This window comes from Hyperoodon ampullatus (genome assembly GCF_949752795.1).
Source record: "Hyperoodon ampullatus genome assembly, chromosome: 14".
NCBI lineage: Eukaryota > Metazoa > Chordata > Mammalia > Artiodactyla > Ziphiidae > Hyperoodon > Hyperoodon ampullatus.
Genome location: NC_136927.1, coordinates 67,878,247 through 67,900,572, shown reverse-complemented (window position 1 = coordinate 67,900,572; position 22,326 = coordinate 67,878,247). Strand labels below are relative to the sequence as shown.

The window sequence follows — 22,326 nt, the reverse complement described above, 5'->3', positions numbered from 1 at the left end:
AATCCTGTGAGCCACAGCACCCTGCAGGCCCAGCACTGGGCTGTGGATACTCCAAGCTGAATGAAACCCTCTTCCTGCTCTTGGGGAACGCTTTACAGTCTATAAGAGACCATCTGGGGGCAGAGAAAAAGCTCTCGGTACCGTGATGAGTGCTGCTGGTGGTCTGCGTGAGGAAGGGCCGAGAGGTGTCGGCAGAGGCCACGGCAAGCTCAGTGTGAGGGCTTCGAGATAAAGCAGGAGAGCTCAAGGTCCAGCCTCACCGCAGCCCCAAACCTCCTCAGTTCTAGGCTATGGGCACCCCGACTAGGCCCGGCTTCACACTTGTTGTTGGACTACGCTGCAGCCCAGCTTACCTGGCCACCCATGGTCCTTCCTCACTAAGGCTGGACTTCCAGGGCAATCCTTCCACCTCACCACTGCTGTTCCAGCTGTTTAAAATGTTGACTGTGGGAGAAAGACCCCTGTCTCCCCAGGCCTACGGCAGTCAGCACAACTCCTCTTCCCAGAAACGTGATATGGAAACCTCTCCCAGGAGGCGGGGCCTGCCTTCTTCATATCTGTCCTTTCTCAGCAGCTCCCGTTTGCTCTCACCATCTCACCCGGCCTCAGGCGCAGCTGTGGACGGCCTGGGGCTCCCCGGCAGGGCCCTGGGGGGCCCTGAGTCGGCCTGGATCTTGTGCTTCCTCCTCCACCACCACTGGCCCTTCCCAGTCTTCAGTTTCGAAGCCCTGGAGAGCTGGAGATGCTGGTGACCATCTTTGGTGAACTGCAGCAGCAGACTGGTTCTGAAGTGGCCTCCTCAGAGGGCTGGGCCAGACATCCCCTGGGATTTAAACGTACGGATTCTGTGACAAGGACGCTGGCAGCTCTGGAGCCTTCTGGGCTCAAGCACTGGGTGTGTTTGAGGGTTAAAATTCTCACCAAGCAATCTCCGTATAAGAGAGGGGTTATCTGTCTGTGTACAATGAGGCGGCAAAGGTCCAGGGAATGTGAGGTTGTGGCTAAACTGAAAAGGCTCCACAGCTCACCTTTTCCAGTCTGTTTCTCTCTTCGGAAAGAGCTGAAAAGTTAAGCAGCCAACACAGTCACAGGAAGAGAAGTTTTAAGAACTGTAGGAAGGCCTCACATCGTGGAAAAGTTTCCAGCAAAGAAAGTACGAAGAGTCGGGCCACTAGCCCCACACCTGCCCATTCAGAAGTGGGCACCGGGCAGGCCCTAACGGAGTGACTTCGTACTATCCGGCTCCCCTCTTTGGGCCCCCTTTTCCTTATTTCTAAGCAGAAACAGAAGAAGGAGGGAAATATTTCTAGCCCCTGAGAGTTCGTGGTTGATTGTTCTTAGGATACAAATGTTACCTTTTTACCTGTATGTGAAAGAACTCCACCTGCTGGGCATTCACACAATCTTGGAATAAGTTTAGAAGACTATCTACACTGACAATATAAAATTTAAAGGATTTTTTTTAAAAAACAAGAAAGGCTTTAAAATGTGGTAAGGAAGCCTGTGCAGACTGTACACCTCCGTCCCCCATCCTGTCTTCATTCACTGCTGGGGGATGTAAAGGCCACGGCTCATCCATGGCTCAGCAAAGACAGCAGGCCACCTAAAGTCCCTTCACCGCCAACGCCCCCAAAAGAACACAGCTGCAGAGGGTAACTCCCAGTGGCGCTAAGCTGTTCTCCCCAGGAGAAATCCATCTTGCAGCCAAATGTTCCCAGCAGACTCGGGCTGGACACAGCTGGCAGAGTCACCGTCCTGTCACACTGGCCGACGTGGCCCAAGGTCCCTGGAGGGGCCCGTCTGCTACGCCTGCTCGCCGGCCCCGCCTCCGCTGGCCCCCGAGCCCTTGCCGGATGCCTGGGCTTCTGTGGAGCGCGAAGCCTGCTTGGGCAGGCGGATGGGGACATACACGTTGGAAGCACAGTGCTCCTTGAGGTAGCCTCCTCCCTTCTCTTCATATTCCTTCCTGGTGATCCAGACGTCCTCGTTGTCCAGGTGGTCCAAGGCCCAGTCGCGAGCACCATACCAGGCATCCAGCACAGGGTTCGAGGCCAGCTGAACCTGAAACATGAGCAGAGCAGTCACTGGACGGGCATCTCCCATCAGGGTCCGAGGACTGAATGTTCAGCAAGGCCAGCTACAGCCCCTACATTTTATCCCCAGAAATACACACGCAGGAGGGCCGCCTTTAATTCCAAGACGGGGCAGGACTACCTCTGCACCCTCCAAGGAGAGCTGAGTGAAATGCTCCAGACTCTTCAAGAAATCACGCAAACACGCAGAGCCCACCGGACACGACCTCACCGGATACGTGGTTATGAGCTACTTTACCAACGTCAGACCTGCCACTCTGGGTGGGAGAGGGACCAGCTGCCCTGCCTCCTGCCCCGTGCTGTAGACCACAAGCCGTCAGGTGGAGAGACCTGGAGGGAAGGCCTTCCTGGACCTGATCCCCTCTCTGCCAGCAGAGGGAAGCAGAGGCTGATGCGAGGTGGCTCTGGCCACGAGGGCAAAGGAGCCTCAGGAGAAATGAGAGCAGAGAGGCTGACCTGGGCTCTCCATGATGCTGCCAGCGCTCGGTTTCCACGGCTTATTAGGGGAGCAAGGCCGGGGTCAGCAGCCCTGTGAGTGCCCCTCAACTAGGCTGAGCTGAGCACTGGGTGGACCGCTTTCCAACTCAGACCGGGCCTCCTCTTCTCTGGAGTCGCCTGTCTGACCTCCCACCTCCCGCTTCCCTGCCCCACCCATAGAAGTCCCAGGATGGAATGGTGGTTTTGGAACTTTCTGAAGTAAAGGGCAGGTGGAATCAGCACAGATGGAGGAGGATGAGGTGAGACTTGCGAGAAGGGACCATCAACAAAATCAGGGTCACAAAAGCCCCGACCGCTCTGGCTTAGAAAGTGTAGGTGACAGAAGGAGTGTAAGGCGCTCACTCTGCTCCTTGCACCGGGGAAGTGCTCACTGTGATAAATCATGAGGACTACGTGTTGAATCCTGTGCGTCCTTCGAGAGAACTGTGGAACCTGGAGTGTTCTGAGGGACCCTCAGCACAGCAGCTGATGTCTGTTTATCACACGCAGGCTCTGTGCTGAGCACCTGACAGGCAAGGCGCTCTGAATGCTGGTAACAGACACCAGGACGAAGCCCTTCGTACTGCGGAGAAAACCGAGGCCTGGCAGAATTCAGCGACGGCGGGGCCGGAGTCAGGACCGAAGCCCAGAGACCACACCCTGAACGCACAACACATCGTGCGGCACAGGGGGCCACAGCCAAGCCCCCAGCAGGACACGGAAGCTCTGCACCGCGTGTGCCCTGCACACTCCCCTCCCCAACCCCTCTTCACAGCCATGAGCCCCAGCCACACCCAGCTGCTCACCACTCAACAAGTTCGCGGCCCCCGAGCCCTTGCTCCTGCTAGGCCCTGTCCGGAGTGCTCCCTCCACCCCACAGCCCTCCACACTCTCTACCTGGCAAACACCTCCTCATCCTCAGAAGACTCACCTCCAAGAAGCCTTCCCTAGGTGCCTACGTCTGCATGCCCCTCACGCTGTGGGTTACCCCGGCCTATTCATCTGACTGCTGCCCCCTCGGACAGCAAGCTCCTTGGGGCCAGGGCATCTGGTGTCTAGGACATCTCAGCATCCCAAGGTGCCTGGTCCGCAACAGGAGCTCAGACCATGTTTCTTGGTGATCGGGAATTTGGTAGATAAATTGTGGGGCATCCACACCATACAGTCATTTTTTAAAGTATTTTAGAAGAATAATGACATGGGAGAAAATGTTCACGACAGGTTAAGAAATTCAGGTTACAAAGTAGTATACACTCAAATGTGCAGAAAATATGTGAAAGAAAGAAAAACCTCCCCAGCCAGTCTCCTAAAGAATGCCTTGTTCTCAACGTACACTCTTGTACTCTCTGAATTTTTACTATATGCAGGCCTTCCTTTGTCAATTAAAACAAAGAAATACGTAAAATACGATTTCCATTCTGCTTTAAAAATTAAACATAGGGCTTCCCTGCTGGCTCAGTGGTTAAGAATCTGCCTGCCAATGCAGGGGACACGGTTTCGATCCCTGGTCCGGGAAGATCCCACATGTCGCGGAGCAACTAAGCCCATCGCCACAACTACTGAAGCCCGTGCGCCTAGAGCCCGTGCTCCACAACAAGAGAAGCCACCGCAATGAGAAGCCCACTCACCGCAACGAAGAGCAACCCCCGCTCACCACAACTAGAGAAAGCCCGCAAACAGCAACGAAGACCCAGCGCAGCCAAAATTAAATAAATAAATACATAAATAAAAGTAAAAAATAAATAAATAAATAAACATAGGGCTTCCCTGGTGGCGCAGTGGTTGAGAGTCCGCCTGCCGATGCAGGGGATACGGGTTCGTGCCCCAGTCCGGGAAGATCCCACATGCCACGAAGCAGCTGGGCCTGTGAGCCATGGCCGCTGAGCCTGCGTGTCCGGAGCCTGTGCTCCGCAACGGGAGAGGCCGCAACAGTGAGAGGCCCGCGTACCGCAAAAAAAAAAAAAAAAACATAGATTGAAGACCAGAAGGAAAGCCACAAACGTGTTAATAGTGGCTATCTCTGGATGATGGGATTATCAAGTAATTTTTCTCATTTACACTTTACTACTTTTGTAACCAGAAAACAAATAAGGCTATTTTCGAAACAGCTGGTTACACGGATAATTGGTACCTGAAAGGAAGACTGAAAGGGTCTCATCTCCAACAGCTCCTTCTCGATTCTGACCTTCATCCCAGGATACATCATGTTCCCACCAGTGAGGAAAACGTTCTGAACCAGCAACTCCTGAACATCCTTTGGGTACCTGGGGACAAGACGATTCCTCTGCCCTAGTCCCTCCAACTTGAATATTGGAAGAGAATATGGATGTGGAAATGCAAGCTCTCAGTACAAAACAGAAAATGTCTACACAAAAAGTTAAAAAAAAAGCCTTCCATTTTTCATTTGTGTCTTTACAGAATGCCAAATAGCTAGCCAAAACCTTAATCTGAATGGTCAATCCATTTCCTTAGCATGATTAAAATATTATGTCTTTCTAATACACGTTTTTCTAAAAAATTGACTTTATTGAGGATTACTTTAAATACATTTGGATGAAGTCTGACAAATTTATATACCCATCAACAGCAGTAACCATTACACAGTAACCATCACCACAACCAAGATACAGAACATTTCTATCACCCCCAGAAGTTCTGCCTCTCCTTTTGAGGACCCATCTCTCCACCTGTGGTTTTTTTTTTTTTTAACTACTAGTTTTATCTTATTTGTGTTTGCTCACTTTCCCACCCACTGCTAGACAAAACTGAAAGCCACTCAAACTAAGTAGCTGCAATGGCTTTTCTTCCTTGCTAGGTGTAAGTTTCCACCCTGTTTTAACCAATAGCAACCAGAGTACCACAAAATCGTGTTCCCTACCTGTCCAACTTGTATTAGGAAAACTCACACTGCAGGAAAATACCTGTATAAACGGGTGTGGGGGAGGCATGTTCTTGTAGAAATGCAAACTCTTAAATAAATAAAATGCAAGGTGGGGAAAAAAACTAAGTTCTGCACGTTTTTAGGGTGATTTAGAATCACTAGTCTGCAATAATGTGAAGATTTATAGGAAAGCCAATGCACATATATCACGTTGCCCAAATTTTTGAAAGAAACTCTTAAAGCTCCTCAAATCAAGCATTTACGCGTTGAGCATTTACACGTTCAGAAATGAATTAGAGAGCCCTAACTCGGTGCCACGCTTGGTGAGAGAGAAAGAATACCATCTGAGTGCAGCAAGTCAATGAAAAGGAGATGCCCGGCCAACAAATCCACTGTTCAATTCAAAATTCAAGGAAATGGTTCAGGAAAATAGAAGTAACAGAAAGAAGTGTCAGTCTCACCTGTCCAGAATGTACTGGAGGGTCTCGGCTATGCCAGCCTGCTCCTCTCCGATGAGAGACGGCTGGAAGATAATTTCTGGAGCTCGAATTCTTTCTGTCCCAACAAACAGCTGATGATATGCTGCCAAGTTAAACACGGGCTTTAAAAACCCAAGGTTTAGAAGATATTTTTAGGCCATGAGAACAAACATCCCAGTTGCCAGTTTCTTCTAACTGCATTTCTTAGTCCAACATAGCTTCTGTCCTTTGTGACAGAATAACCTCTCCCCAACTCTCTTGATTTGATCATTCAATTTTCTACCTTCTTCAACCTCTGGATTATAAACCGCTACACATCTGCTTCATGAAATGGTCCCTGAGATGCAGGGAAAGAGACTTGGTGAAGAGCAGCTGAGAAAGGCTGGTACTGGAAGACCAAGTGCCTGGCTCAGTCCCCAGTGCCCACAGAGCCGAGAAGGCCTTCTCCCAGGTGTGTCTCAGCCTCACGCCAGTCTACCTGGCTGCCATTGTAATGACAGAAAGATAGACCCAAACGAGGATGAAGCATTATGACACTGGCTTAAATGTAAATAAAATCATTAAAAGCTGGTCTTCGGGTCTAAAGTCCCCAGTTAGTTGCCCAAATGCTTCCACCGAGGAGACTGTTTCTCACAGATTCATGGAGCTTAGTGCTGGAACCCCAAACAATCACCAAGGCGGGGAGAAAAAACCCTGACTCTGGAAGTTTTCGGTACTGGGACTCTCCCTTCTAGAAAATACAACTGGTATTTTGGGGAAAAGTATTCCTAAAGAAGCAGACTAAACCTGACTGGTCATTTATGTTAAGCTTCAAAGCATAAGCAAGGTGGAGGCTACGGGAGGCCAACCTGGACCGTGGCCACCGGCTTCTCCACTTCGGGCGTTTCCTCCGAAAACAAGGGCTCGAAATCGTTGATGTTTTCCACGTCTTCCAGAGATGGTTCGAGCTGCCCCAGGTCAGGGGTCTGAGAAGAGAAGAAACACAAGTGGACAGAACCTGTAATTCAGCGAGCCTTAGTTCTCTGAGTTCACTGTCACCAAAAAGAACTGGGATCTTGCCTAATGTCCTAAAAGTACATCCACACATAAAAACTATGAAAAAGTTTCTCAACTGTTAAAAAAAGGAACACATGTGAACACAAGATTAAAAGACTAAAAAGCCAGGGATGAGCTTCGCTCTTATCCCCTACCCTTCCCACTGAGACAAGCCTCATCAACTCCCACCTTCTCTGAAGGCTTCTGAGGGGCAGCTCCAGCCTGGCGCCCCGGGGAGGACTGGCTGCCTGCACCTGTCACACCACCACACACAGAGCTCTCGGGGAGAGGGCGTGAGAGCTGGTGTCCTACAAAGCAGCTTGGACTACGGGCAAAATCAAGTCAATCTCTCAATAATTAATAAACATATGTGCCAACACTAACAGGCTTAGCAATCAGTCCCCTTGAGGGCAGGCCCACTGGGCTGGGGATGTGACTAAAGGCTCCAAGGCGGCCCAATGCCTCCCATCTGTGGAGGCCTGCAGAACAGGCTTTCCTCTTCCATGACAATGACCCTGGGCGGGGCCTAGACATGCCAGCACGGTTCCCAATTGAGGGTTTAGGACACCTTTAATTTTGACCTGAACAAATGAAAAATGAAGTTGGGAGGGTGGGGGGATAGTTCTGGATGATGTCCTCGGGCATCTGTCACCTTCCCACATGAAAGGCAGATCAGTTGTACCTTCCGGACTCAAAGGGGAGAAGTTTCAGGAAGGAACTCTGTTGCATTCCCTGGAAGGAGGCTCTAACAGTGACAGCTATTGTAGAAAGGACTATCTGATGAGACGGCGTCCTGGGAGGGTTCGAGCAGATTCAACACCAACCGCCAAGGTTGCCTGAGAGGAGAGCCCTCCTCACTCTCAGAATATATGACGAACGTAAATTACCGACACAATTCAGAGTACTTAACTACACTTCCCTAGAACCTACTCATATCAGCTGCAAAGGTAAAATGCAAAATCACTTTTTTTTTTTTTTTTGCGGTATGTGGGCCTCTCACTGTTGTGGCCTCTCCCGCTGCGGAGCACAGGCTCCGGACGCGCAGGCTCAGCGGCCATGGCTCACAGGCCAAGCCACTCCGCGGCATGTGGAATTTTCCCGGACCGGGGCACGAACCCATGTCCCCCGCATTAGCAGGCAGACTCTCAACCACTGCGCCACCAGGGAAGCCCAAACGCAAAGTCACTCTTAAATAAGGCAAAGCCCCTTGACATAAGCTCTCCGGCTCCTCCCTCCCGGGAGCTCCCTCCTGGAAGTCAGCGGCCGCGCTGAGAAGCCCCAAGCGCGCGGGGAGGCCGCATGTGGGTGCTCAGGTCTGTGGAGTCCAGCCTCTGAGTCATCCCAGCCCAGATGCCAGGGAAGTGAAAAAACCCTCCAGAGAGTTCAGTTCCCAATTGTCCAAGTCCTCCCAGCTGAGGTCCCAGAGTCCCCTGCTCCACTCTGTCTGAACTCCTGATGCATCACATTCGTGAGCACAATAACACGGTTGTTGCCTCACACTGCTAAGTGTGGAGTGTTTTCTGTGTAGCAGCAGATACGTGAAACAGGCTTCTGGTGAGGCAGGAACAGAAAGAGCCCCAGACCTACCAGGCCAGCCCTCTGTCACAGGTCAGCAGGTGTCTTAAACCTCTCATACACTCTTCCCTTCGGCTCCACCCACCCCCTCAGCAGTGGCCTTCCCCAGGCATTCTTCTCTTCCCACTCCCTGTGTGAGTCTAGGTCCTTCCACAGCTGGGTCCTGGACAGTCCTGCCTGGTGTCCCAAAGAGACTCCAGAGATGGGGGGCTCAGAACCCAGCTCATCGTCGCCCTAAGCTCGGTCCCCAGCGCCACCTCCCCCTGCTGCCTTTCAACCCAGCCTCAGTGACCGGAGACAATCTAGACCCGGACTGCTCGGGTCTCTCAGCTGCGCCGCTCCTAGCTGTGCAACCTTGGGCACGTTTCTTTCCTCGCCTCAATGACAGTTTCCTTATTCATAAAATGGGAATGAAGACGGTACTCACAGAATTGTGAAAATCAATCAAGATGATACTTGCACAAGTGCCCAGCACAGGGTCTGGCACATGTTCTGTTATCATCAGCAACTGCCACTCCTGAACGACACCAGGATCTTTGGCTCCGACCTTGGAAGTGTGTCCTCCTCCACCTTCCACCCCAACAGCCACTGACAAACTTCAGGCCACTGACAAAAATCAGCTCTCTTCTGGATGACTACACACATTTTAATCCTGTCTTCCCACCTCCAGCCTTGCCTCTCCCTAAAGCCATCATCCTAACTGCGCCAGTTATTTTCCTAAAATAAAATCTCATCGGATTATTGCCTTGCTCGGCACACTTTGAAGGCTCTGTCTGAAGGATAATATCCGGGCCGATGGATAAAGACCTTAATAGGCGGCCATGGCCTCCCTTCCAGCTTCATCCCCCCCCGCCCCCCGCTCTCTGTGCCCGATGTGCCCTGCTCCCCGCACGTGTGCTTCTTCCCGTCTAAAATGTCCTTCCTTCCTCGTTTGCTATCTGCTGAAATCAAATAATCTTCCAGGGCCCAGATCAAACACCGCAATCCTTTCTCAAAACTGCTTCTGGGGCCTCCCTGGTGGCGCAGTGGTTGAGAGTCCGCCTGCTGATGCAGGGGATACGGGTTCGTGCCCCGGTCTGGGAGGATCCCATATGCCGCGGAGCGGCTGGGCCCGTGAGCCGTGGCCGCTGAGCCTGCGCGTCCGGAGCCTGTGCTCCGCAACGGGAGAGGCCACGACGGTGAGAGGCCCGCGTACCGAAAAAAAAAAAAAAAAAAAACTGCTTCTGTATTCCCACACACATCTACCACCACACTTGATAAGTTTTATTACAGCCTGAGTACGGTTCTGTAGCCCTATTTTTTGAGGTACCAAGGAGGACAGGGATTGCGTCTTAGTCACCTCTGTACCCCTAGTCCCTGGCAACCCTCTCAAATTTCTCTAGAATAAAGAGGATTGCAGAATGTCTGGGCTTCAAAAGGCTTCTTCAGGGCTTCCCTGGTGGCGCAGTGGTTGAGAGTCCGCCTGCCGATGCAGGGGACGTGGGTTCGTGCCCCGGTCCGGGAAGATCCCACATGCCGCGGAGCGACTGGGCCCGTGAGCCATGGCCGCTGAGCCTGCGCATCCGGAGCCTGTGCTCCGCAATGCGAGAGGCCACAGCAGCGAGAGGCCTGTGTACCGCCAAAAAAAAAAGGCTTCTTCAGCTGTGACAAAACTATCATTATCCACCTTCATATCTAGCTATATTCAAAAGCATCTCGCCTTAAAAATAAGATAACTTCTAGCTTCACTAAAAATGATAAAAAGATATTTTCCTTATCCCAATTCATATGATTCACAGAGAGGAACAAAGCTGGTAATTTCAATGCCGACAATACACATCTAAGACAGAACGTATTTCTCTACCATGGCTGGTTTCTCTCCCCCTAGGGTTTGCCAGGGTCTCCACGTTTACTGGGTGGCATGCGGGAACGTAAATACGACTGTTCTCTTGGAACTGAACAGAGCAACAGTTTGCCAAAGTCCCTCAGAGAAGATGCAGCATGGTACCCTGAACAGCCTGGAGCAGCATAAAAACAAGCAAAGGGCCGCTCTGATCTTGGCTCGTCAGGCCAGAGCACTTTCTGTATTTGGCCCATTGTCTTTTCCAACAAACAAGGGTGCTCGCAAGCTGTGCTCCCGCCTCCCATCCCCTTACGCTGCGCTCGTAGCGATGCAAAATCAGCATCTTTTAGTTTAAATACTTCATTAGGAGGTATTTTAAAGTATATTAAAAGTATTTAAAATTTTTAAAGTGTTTAAAATATTTTAAAAGTATATTAAAAGTATTCAACTGATTCACTGTTATAAAGCAGAAACTAACACACCATTGTAAAGCAATTGTACTCCAATAAAGATGCAAAAAAAAAGAAAAAAAAAAGTATTCAAAAGGAAGCCTACTCCTTTACAACATCCTGTCGAATACCTGCAGAATACCGAGGGCTGGCATGGATTGGTCTGTAGGAAAAGATGGATTTTATTTTTATTTATTTATGTTTTTGGCCATGCCACGCATCATCTGGGATCTTAGTTCCCCAACCAGGGAACGAACCAATGCCTCTTGCATTGGAAGCACGGCGTCTTAACCACTGGACCGCCAGCGAAGTCCCGAAAAAATGGATTTTAGAAAACACTGGAAGTTAAAAAATGTAGCTGTATTAATCCAGTGCAGCCATTACTGCTCAGATTGCATTTCAATATGAACTGTGGTCCACATAAATCTGTTCTCTCCATTCTAAAAGAATTATATTGTTGGAAAATATAACAAATACTTTTTGAAAGGTAGAACTGGCTGGCCAGTGTCGAGGCCAAATTTATTCCATGAATGTTACTGTAATCGATCTAATCTCTAACAATCACCCTGACCATTAAACCTTTGGGGACAGATCGATTCATCAAATTTGTTGTACGTAGGGAAACCTTTTAAAGTACAACATGTCAAAATCACCCCAAGCCCAGAGAAATTTGAATATGCACCCTTAGAGCACAGAACAAAGTAGGGACTTAATAAGTATCTGCTGAATGAATAAACAGAGTGATTGAATCAGGGCATGTAACAAATGCAGAAAAATGAAAAAAGAAAAGGAAAAACTGGTTCCCCGACTGTTTGGGAATCACATCTTCACAGCTGCTTGTTTTTTTCTTTTTAAATCTGAACTCCCCCACGTGCATGTGGCTTAGTGGTCCATCTCTGATATAAAGATGCTGACATCCTGTGGACATGTTGATAAGCATGATAAAACTGAGTACAGATGAAGAAACAACAAAGGCAATGTGGATCTGGATCCTAGGAAACAACAGCTCAAATCTGAAACACAGACCTGAAAAGGAGCAAACTAGAAAAGGCACATTAGTTCTCTAAAAGCTGATCTGGGATGCTGTGCGAGAATAAGATGGTGGTCAAGGCACTTCTACCCCGGATCTCAGTGATCCGGTACGCTGTGCCGAGGAAGCCTGACTCAGGATCTGCTTCATCAGTCACGCATGCTCATGGCCAGTCACTATCCTCACGTGGCCTACAGCCTGTGGCCTACAGCCTGTCGGAGAGGTGGGGAAGGTGAGGCTGAGAGCAGAAACCGAGAGTCAGCCTCCAGCTGAGACACAGTCACTGCAAAGCAGGCTGCCTGCCGAGCCAAGGACGGGCCTGAGGTCCCTGGTAAGCACCACACTACACCCAGCAGCGAACTGGAGTTTTTCACAAGACTGTTTCTTTCTAAAAGCATAGGTAAAGTTGATTTAAAAACAAAAATCAACAGTTGGACTGGCTAATCTTGCCCCACAAGTGTCATAAGGCAATGAACAAGTTCCTTTGTTTTAGCACTCTAGAGATGACAGATTCAGCAACAATGTGTCCACTTATTAATACTTTCGTCCAGTTCTAGAGACAGGAGAGCCAACCAGTGACTTGGGGCCGAGGTGTGACCTGCAGGCAGCCCCTTCACCATGCGGGGCCCAGTGCTACGGTATGAATTACCCAGAATCCTATCTCAGCCCCGCCACCTGCCCTTTTGGCCACATCAACACTAACAGCCCACTGGCAGGGAAACAAAAAGGAGAGAGAAGATCAAAGAGTTAGTGTTTAGTAACTAACAAAAGGCTGATCTTAAATCAACCCACAAATATCTTATTGAGCATGTCTATTAGCGGCTGTAAAAAATTCCTAAACTATACATGAAGCACGATCCCTGTCCTTAGGGAGCATGGCGATGGAAAGGAGGTGAATGAAAGAGCAACCATGATATATTTAATAGAAGATGAGAAGACAGTTAAGGGGGCATATGACTATAACTGCCCAGGAACCATCAGAGGGGCAGGTTCAGGTTCAAGATGGGCCACACGATAGGCGTGTGTATGTTCTTCCTACTCTACTCGCACACATCCCCTTCCCGGGGGCCAGAGCTCTACCGGCTGAAACCCCTTGGGTCAGAACTTCAGTTGGTACAAGGTCAGTGCCATCCCTGCCCCCACCCGTGTCCCCGTAGATATCACACACCACGCTGCTCTCTTTCCCCCGAGTCTGGTCACAACCCCTTTGATGTCAGCCTTCTCTGGACACTCCTCCCGCCCTCAGAAAGGGCTGTTCTCTCTACACCAGCGGTCCCCAACCTTTCTGGCACCAGGGACCGGTTTCATGGAAGACAATTTTTCCGCGGACGGTGGGGGATGGTTCCAGTGGTAACGCGAGCTACGGGGAGCGGCAGATGAAGCTTCACACTCTCGCCCACCGCTCACCTCCTGCTCTGCGGCCCGGGGCTTGGGGACCCCTGCTCTACAACCACCCCGCGGGACCTCCCTCCTGAGGCCCACAGTACCTCTGGCTTGCTGTCCACCACGTCCACCTCGAGGCTGACTTCTGCTTGAAGGATCTTCTGCTTCGCCTGCTCCACTGCGGCACTGAGCTTCTGTATGTAGGACTGCAGCTCTTCCGGGGAGTCCATGTTCAGCTCTATCAGGGCCTTGTGAAACTGATCCATCTGACCATCCTCTAGGAGCTCCTGCAAGCCGAGCAGTCACAATCCATCCTCAAAGATGTGCATCGGGGCAATCACGCACGGGAAGGGGACGTGGAACTTAGAAACTGGACAGAGAACGATGGTGGGAGAGGGCTCCCCGAGCCCCCTGGGCCTGCCCCCACCATGGAACCCCCAACCCCGCCACCAAAGCTTCGCAACGAAGCCACCTCTGGGCCCCCACGCATCACCAGCTCAGCACCACCGGAGCAGGCAAAACTCATCTATGGGGACAGACGTCAGAAATGTTAGCTTCCTGGTGAGAAGAGATGCAAAAGTTACTAAGAGGAGGCTGAGGGAGGCTTCTGGGCTGCTGGTAATGCTCGATTTCTTGACCTGGATACATCATGTGTTTCAGTGGTGAAAATTCATTGAGCTGGACACTTAAGATTTGTGCGCTTTGCATCATGTGTGCTACACTTAAACCAAAAGTTAAAAATCAAACAAAGGGGACCACAAGGATAAAATAAATCAATGAGGCCAGGCCCACAGCTCTCAGGTCCTGCTGCTACACCGTCCTCTACACGCACGATCTCTACATGGATGACCCCCACTCAGACCCTTTCTTGACCCCAGGTCAAAAAGACGCACGATGCATTTTATGGAGCAAGGCTGAGGTCCCGCCCTGGGGGGTACGCTGTCACCTGCACGTAGAGCAGCCGGTCCAGCCGCTCCTGATCCAGCTGCAGCTTCTCCTCCCGCCGCCGCGCGTTGAGCTCCTGCAGCCGCCGCAGTTGCTGCTGCCGCCTCTCCTGTTTCTCCTCGGAGGTCAGGGTGCTGCCCAGGAGCTTGGTGGAGAACGGGAGCTGCATCTTGTGGACATGGTTCTCATAGTAATCGGGGCACCGCCATTTCTGCAATTCTTCAACAGAATGATTTTGGAAGTTAGGAAACGGAAACACTATTAGCACTGAGATTAGAAAGTCGGCACCAGGGTTCCAGGTGCGGGTAAGATGGAGGAAGCACACTCCATCCCATCTCTGAAGCCACCCAATTGGCGAAATGCAGCTATAAGACCTGGACACGATGCCAACACACCTGCTCTGAGCGAATTGCTAAATAAAGTTCTTCAGACAGAAAGGATACCATCTAGAGCACCAGAAATGAAGGGAAAGCAACAGAAATGATGAAAATCTGATTAAACATAGTAGATTAACCTCCTCTTGAGCTCCTTAAAATACAATGACAATTGGAAGTAAAAACCATGACGACGTCTGATGGGTTTCCAATGTATGTAGATGCGACACAGAAGACAAGTCCGACATAAAGGAGGAAGGATAAAGGGGCCTCTGGGGACTTCCCTGGTGGCGCAGTGGTTAAGAATCCGCCTGCCAGTGCAGGGGACATGGGTTTGAGCCCTGGTCCGGGAAGATCCCACATGCCGCAGAGCAACTGAGCCCATGCGCCACAACAACTGAGCCTGTGCTCTGGAGCCCGCGAGCCACAACTACTGAGCCTGCGCACCACAACTACTGAAGCCCGCGCACCTAGAGCCCGTGCTCCGCAACAAGAGAAGCCATCGCAATGAGAAGCCCGTGCACCGCAATGAAGATTAGCCCCCGCTCGCCACAACTAGAGAAAGCCTGCAAGCAGCAACGAAGACCCAACACAGCCAAAAATAAATAAAATAAACAAATTTTAAAAAAGGGGGGGCCTCTGGAGTGCTGACACCTCCACGTTCCACTTGAACTGGTAAAACAGAGATTCTAAGAAGACTGTGAAAAGCGTGTATACTGTCATCTCTAGAGCTACAGCTAAAAAAAACCTACACAACAAATATACAGTGAAAAACACAGTAGACAAATTAAAATGGAATACCAAAAAAATTTTCAAACGTTCAAGTAACCCAAAGAAGGCAAGAGAGAGCAATAAGAACAACAAAGAGAAGGAATAACAGAAAACAAAAAAATCAAATGGTAGGGGCTTCCCTGGTGGCGCAGTGGTTGAGAGTCCGCCTGCCGATGCAGGGGACACGGGTTCATGTCCCGGTCCGGGAAGATCCTACATGCCATGGAGCGGCTGAGCCCGTGAGCCATGGCCACTGAGCCCGCGCATCCGGAGCCTGTGCTCCGCAATGGGAGAGGCCACAACAGTGAGAGGCCCGCGTACCACCAAAAAAAAAAAAAAAAAAAAAAAAATCAAACGGTGGACCTAAACCCAAACGTAAGAAGAATTAAATTAATTGAAAATGGTCTTAACATATTGATTAAAAGATAGAGACTGACAGAAGGGATTTTTTTTTTTTAAAAAAAGGACCCAACTATTAAGAAACTTACTTTGAATATAATGATACAGGTAGATTAAAAGGCCAGAAAGACACACTAATCAAAAGAAAGTTGGAGTGGCTATGTTAATGTCCAAGCAGACTTCAAAGCAAAGAAAATTTGCTTTGATAAAAGGATAAAAAGGGACACTATGTAATGGTCAAAGATCAACCGCCAAGAAGACGTAAGAATCCTAAATGTTTACCTAACAAAAGAGCTTCAGACACTTGAAAGCAAAAACTGACAGAACTGAGAGGAGAAATGGGAAAATTCACAATTATCCCTGGAGATTTCAACACCCTTAATAATCAATATGGTTTGATGGAAAATGAAGAGGGGTATAGAACTGAACAACACCATCAACCAATAGAACCTAAATGGCATCACAGAATACTCCACCCAACAGCAGCAGGATACACATTCTTTTCAAGTGTATATGGAATATTCGCCAAAACAGATCGTGCCTGGCTCCTAAAACAAATCTTCACAAGTTTAACTGATACCAGACAACATAAGTTCTTTGACCATAATGAAATTAAACTAGAAATCAACCACAGAAAGATAACAAGGAAGTCTCCAAGCACTTGGATATAAAATAATATATTTCTAAATAATCAATGGTTCCAAATAAAAAAGGCTTAGAGAAATTGGAAAATATGTGAACTTAGTAAAAAAGAAAACATAACATACCAAAATCTGTGAAATGTAGATAAAGCACTGCTGAGAGGGAAATTCAAGCTTTAAATGCCTATATTAAAAAGAAGTTATCATAATAATCTAAGCTTCTACCTTAAGAAACTAGAAAAAAAGAGCAAAAGAAACCTAAAGCAAAAAAGAAGACACCAATGCAATCACCTAAATAGTCCTACTTCTATTAAAGAAACTGAATTCATTCAGAAAAAGAAATCCCCAGGCTCAAATGGTTCTACTGGAGAATTCTATCAAACATTTAAAGAAAAAAATAATATCAATTATTTACACAGTCTTCCAGAAAGTAGACGAGAACACTTTCTAGCTCATTTAATAAGACCATTATTGCCATGATACCAAAACAAGACAAAGACAGTACAAGAAAAGTATAGATTAATATTCCTCATGAGTATACACAAAAACCTTATAAAATTTACCAAATTGAATCCAGCAATATATTAAAAAATAATATACATGAATAAGTGGGGTTTATCCCCCCAAATCAAGGCTAGTTCAATATTTGAAAAGCAATCATGATACTCTCCTATATGAACAGTCCAAAGCACCAACACCATAGGATCATATCAGATGCAGAAAAAGCATTTCACAAAATTCAAAATCCATTCATGATAAAAATGATCAGCAAAACTAGGCACAGAAAGGAATTTCCTCAATTTGATAAAGGATATCTGTAAAAAAAACCTAGAGGTTAAAAAAAAAAAAACTAGAGGTAACATCATATAATTAATAGGGAAAGACTAAAGGCTTTCCCCACCACAAGATCAGCGATTAGGAACAAGGCAAAAATGTCCACTCTTACCACTCCTAAAGAAACAAAGGCAAACAGATTGGAAAGGAAGAAATAAAAATGTCCCTATTCCCAGATGACATGTCTACCTAGAAATTCCCAAGGAATCTACAAAAAACTAGAACTAGTAAATCTCACAAGGTCACAGGATACAAGGTAAACACGTAAAAATTAATTGCATTTCTATACAATAGCAATTGAAAACTGAAATGAAAAAAACAAGGAAAGAAATAATTAGGCATAAATCTAATAAAACACGTACAGGTCTATACACTGAAAATTATAAAATGCTGATGAAAGAAATCAATAAAGACCTAGAGAAATGGAAAGACATACTATGTTCATGGATTAGAAGCCTCAACATAGTAAAAAAAAAAAATGTCAATTCTCCCCAATCTGGATTTAACATTATATCTGAATCTACATTTAGAATGTTGTTGTTTTATATACAAACTGATCTACAGATTTAATGTTCTTTCAATCACAATCTCAACAGAACTTTTTTGTAGATATGGACAAACTGATCCTAATATGTATATGGAAAGGCAAAGGAACCAGAGTAGCCAAAACGATGTTGAAAAAGAACCTACATATGCAAGTTATCGATTAATTGAAAAGGTCTGTTAGGAAAACAAATACCAAAAAGGAAAGGGAATGCTAAAAAGTACCAAGAGTAAAAAAGTGAGCGAAAGAGTCACCCTGGGAACAATTTAAGGAACACCCCAAAGGTAGACAACATTCGAAAGCTGCAAGCAAACATCCTCTTTGTACCTTCCACGTAATCCTCAGCGATGTAGCTGTGCTCGTGCAGGATCTCCTCCATGCGGCTGAGAGTGATGGCTGCCAGGTGCCCAGGATACTTCAGCTGCAGGAGACGCTGGAGGTAGCCAGCTGCTTGGCTTCCTCCCAGGTTGATGCGTTTGCAGTTTTTAGCATCCAACCTACAACCAAGGGATGGAAACAGCACTGAAATTTTTGGCAATGTGGAGGAGAGAATATGGAGCATGTGCACTAGGGCGGAGGATAGTTTGATGTAGACTAATAAGGAAGCAACTGACCAGCTGGGGGAAATAAAACCTAACAGTTGGAAGGAACTTTAAAGTTGCCTTAGTGCAATCTCTTACCCAATGCAGGCATTCCTAGAGCACATCCAAACAGACACATGAACATCTAACTTCTGGCAAGCAACTCGGAAGGACTCATCTGCTCTGGGAAGGGCCTAGAAATATGCATTTTCCCCAGGAATATGCATTTTGACAAGCTTCCCAAGTCCCTCTAGTGTAGGCCAGAGTTTGAGTACCCCTCCCCTAGACACTCCACTTCTACTTATGCAAACACATTAAGTAATCACATACACATTGGCTTACTGTAATCTCCTAAGAGAACCAGGTCCCTCTGACATGAAGGGAAGGGGAGGAGAACCAGAGTACCTTTATTTTCTCAATGTGACAAAGTTAGGGGAGCCGAGCACTAGGAACTTGCTGTGTACTAAAATGTCACTGCTATACCACACCTCACCAGCAGATGCCAGCATAGAACATGAAATGCCCCAATCTGATCATTTCTTAGCCTTTGGGTAAAATCACTTTCTCTCAATATAACATAACATAAAAGAACAATATTATTTTTAATTTCTGCATATTCTGGTTACTTAAGATAGAAAACTCTATAGTAGGAGTGTTTGGTAATGTCTAAGAATTACTTTTTTCTTCATAAATTTTTGTAAGAACTTCAAGAGAAATTCCTACTATAGGGCTCAATAAATTCAACAGCATTTATTTTCACTTAAATATTCAGACTGTTTTACAAAGTGCCATCACCTACATTATCTCGTTTCATTCTCAAGGTAACCCTGAGAAATCGGTTTTTCCCAAGTTTATATGTTAGGAAACTAAGTGAAGAAGTTAAGTACCTCATCCTCAGCAGAGCTGCAAACCCAGGCTTTCAATTCCAAAGCCAGGCCTTCTCTCACTACTTACACACCCTCTCTATCTCTATGCAAAGAGAAACCTTCTCAGGAAAGCATGATGCTGGCCTAGTCTCTCTCTCTCTCTTTTTTTAATTTTTAATTTTTTATTGAAGTATAGTTAATTTACAGTGTTTCCGGTGTACAGCAAAGTGATTCAGTTATATACACATTCTTGTTCAGTTTCTTTTCCATTATAGATTATTACAAGATATTGAATTCTGTGTGTATATAGTAAATCCTTGTTGTTTATCTGTTTTATATATAGTAGTGTGCATCTGTTAATCCCAAATTCTCAATTTATCCCTCCCTCCCCAGCCTAGTCTCTTTAACAGACAACGAAAACCCAGATATAAAACGAGAAGATTTTAAACATGACAGAAACTACCCTCACCTTTTATAGAACTTGAAAACATCTACTAAGTACCTATTATGTACCAGGTACAGTAGTTAAAAAGAAATGTCTAAATAATTGTCATAAAATAGCTTTAAGTAAAAAAATAAAAAATCTCTTATTAAAAAGTGACTCCAGAACACGACAGTCTAAATTCAATCTATTTAAATAATTTACTCAGAACATTTTTATTGAGCACCTACTACCTACAGGTACGGTGTTAGCCATCTCACCATTAAGTCAGAACCATAAAGTTCTAGAATTATGGATTTGGACCATCTACCCCAACTCGATCCAGGAGGTCACAAAGGATGGATGATGAAGTGACATCTATACTCACACAGTGAGGAAGGTCAGAACTAAGCCCAGAGGCCAGTTCATGGTCCTGTCCTTGCTCTTTCCACTCCACCTTTAAATCAGGCGCCCAATAAACGTTTCCTGAATGCTTCTCAAAACAGCGCCCAAATGCCATAAGTGCAACTCACCTCCCTTCTAAGATGGGTAAAATATGTGTACACTGGTATCCAGATGAAATGATGAGCCCACTGGAAATCAAGTTCTTTGGCTTATTGTGGTAGAAGCTGAAGAGGCTGTCTATTCCATAGGCAACCGTAGGAATCCCATAGCACTCAAAGAGAAGCTCGGACATCATCTGTCGTGAATACAGTGGGTTGCACACGGCTTCTGTCAAAACTATGGGATGATCGACACAGCCCTACTTGGAAAGAAAAGAGTAAATTGGTAGGTGCTAAGAGAATACTCCTTTTAAAGCCTAAAAAGAAACAGAAATCCTTATTGCAAGGGCTCAGCTGGCTTTTGGTCTCCAATCATAAAACTATATCAGAAGCAACTGTAAAACACCCATCTCTCCTGGAAGTTGCTTTAGAAAATATGAAAGTAGGGTCAGCTTAAGTCAAGCCCCATCCAAACTGTCAGCCAATCATCTGGCTCTATCTTCAAAATATCTCCAGAATCCAACTGCTTCTTACCACATCCTCAACTCCTCCCTCATCTAAGTCACCATCATCCCTCACCTCCTAACTGCAACAGCCTTCTAACTGGTCTCCCTGCTTCTAACCTATGACCCCGGCCAGTCCATTCTCCATACAGCAGCTATGGTGATCCTTTTGGAACATAAGTCACGTCCCTCTTTTTTTTTTTTTTTTTTTTGCGGTATTTGGGCCTCTCACTGTTGTGGCCTCTGGAGATGATTGAGGGAACGATCCTTGTGAATATTAGAGGGAATAGTATTCTGGAGAGAGGGCACAGCCAGTAAAAAGGCCCTGAGGCGGGAGTGTGCCCTAATCCTAACTGAGGGCAGCCAGAGTGAGGGGGAGGGTAGTCAGTGCAAGAGGAAGTCGGAGAGGTAATGAGGGGACAAGTCACACACCTTATAGGCTTTTACACTGAGTGAAATGGGGAGCCGTTGCAGGGTGTTGAACAAAAGAGGGACGTGAGGGCTTCCCTGGTGGCGCAGTGGTTGAGAGTCCGCCTGCCGATGCAGGGGACACGGGTTCGCGCCCCGGTCTGGAAGGATCCCACATGCCGCGGAGCGGCTGGGCCCGTGAGCCATGGCCGCTGAGCCTGCGCGTCCGGAGCCTGTGCTCCGCACTCCCGCCTCAGGGCCTTTTTACTGGCTGTGCCCTCTCTCCAGAATACTATTCCCTCTAATATTCACAAGGATCGTTCCCTCAATCATCTCCTTTAGTCCTTGCTCAAACAACACCTTCTTCCCGAGTCCTCCCCCTAACCATCTTATTGAAAACATGCAACCCTCTCCTGTCCTTCTATCATGCCACAAAATATACTACTTAATTCTATCGTTTATTGTTTGTTTTTTCATACTAGAGCGACTTTCCACACCCGCTCCATAAGCACAGGAGATTTCGTGTCACGTTCACGGACGTATTTCAAACACCTAGAAAAGTGCCTGACACAGAGTAGATGCTCAATACATATCTGATAATAAATTAATGTATTAACAAACGAGCCCGAATATGTGCTCCAAGAGAAAAGGGCGTTGTTTTTGCTCACTGCCATACCCCAAGCGCCTAGCACAGGACTTAACACACGTTAGGCGCCTAATATTTGATCGACTGACTAAATCAATGACTAAATGACAATCAGAACTACTGGAGTGACTATTATCCCTCGGAGAGCGGAGTGAGCGGGGACACGACCTCACCCCTCCCCTCAAGCCTAACCCCACCCCGCCCTTCACCTGTGAGGAGACACCCAGATGCTGGAAGCTGTAGTCAAGCAGCAGCTCCTGCAGCTCCAGGTTCACTGGCACGTTGCGGTCGAAGGGCGATCGCAGCATCCAGCGCAGCGGCTCCAGGCTGCCCAGCGCGTTGCCTACCTGCGGGCCCGCCCCGCCCCGAGCCCCGCCCCGCCCGCGGGCGCACACGGCGCGGAACTGCAGCCGGGGCTCGGGGCCCGGGTCCGGCCCGGGGCACGCCCAGCCTGCGCGGGCCTGAAACGACCCGTTGTCCAGCACCAGAGGCACCGGCAATGGCCCGTGCGCCACCGGACCGGCCTCCAGCACCTGATCCGGCGCGGCGCGGGCATCACGGAATGGGAACACATTCGTAGGCTGCCCTGCTGCACTGGCCGCCGCCATCTTGGAGCGCGCGCACTGGCCCCGCCCCTCGCCGCAGCGTCCGCCCAAATGGCGCGAA

General features: G+C 47.8%; 1 protein-coding gene across 1 annotated transcript; it reads right to left on the bottom strand.

Moving 5' to 3' along the window:
* Positions 1–1,456: 1,456 nt before the first annotated feature.
* Positions 1,457–22,283, bottom strand: ACTR5 (actin related protein 5). The gene is made up of 9 exons (XM_079719425.1): positions 21,870–22,283; positions 20,134–20,363; positions 18,060–18,229; positions 14,171–14,388; positions 13,329–13,511; positions 6,779–6,895; positions 5,913–6,052; positions 4,702–4,834; positions 1,457–2,061 (listed from the first exon to the last, which is right to left on the bottom strand). Exons 1-9 carry the CDS (start codon positions 22,266–22,268, stop codon positions 1,804–1,806), a joined length of 1,848 nt encoding a protein of 615 aa, XP_079575551.1. The 5' UTR covers positions 22,269–22,283; the 3' UTR covers positions 1,457–1,803.
* Positions 22,284–22,326: the final 43 nt, after the last annotated feature.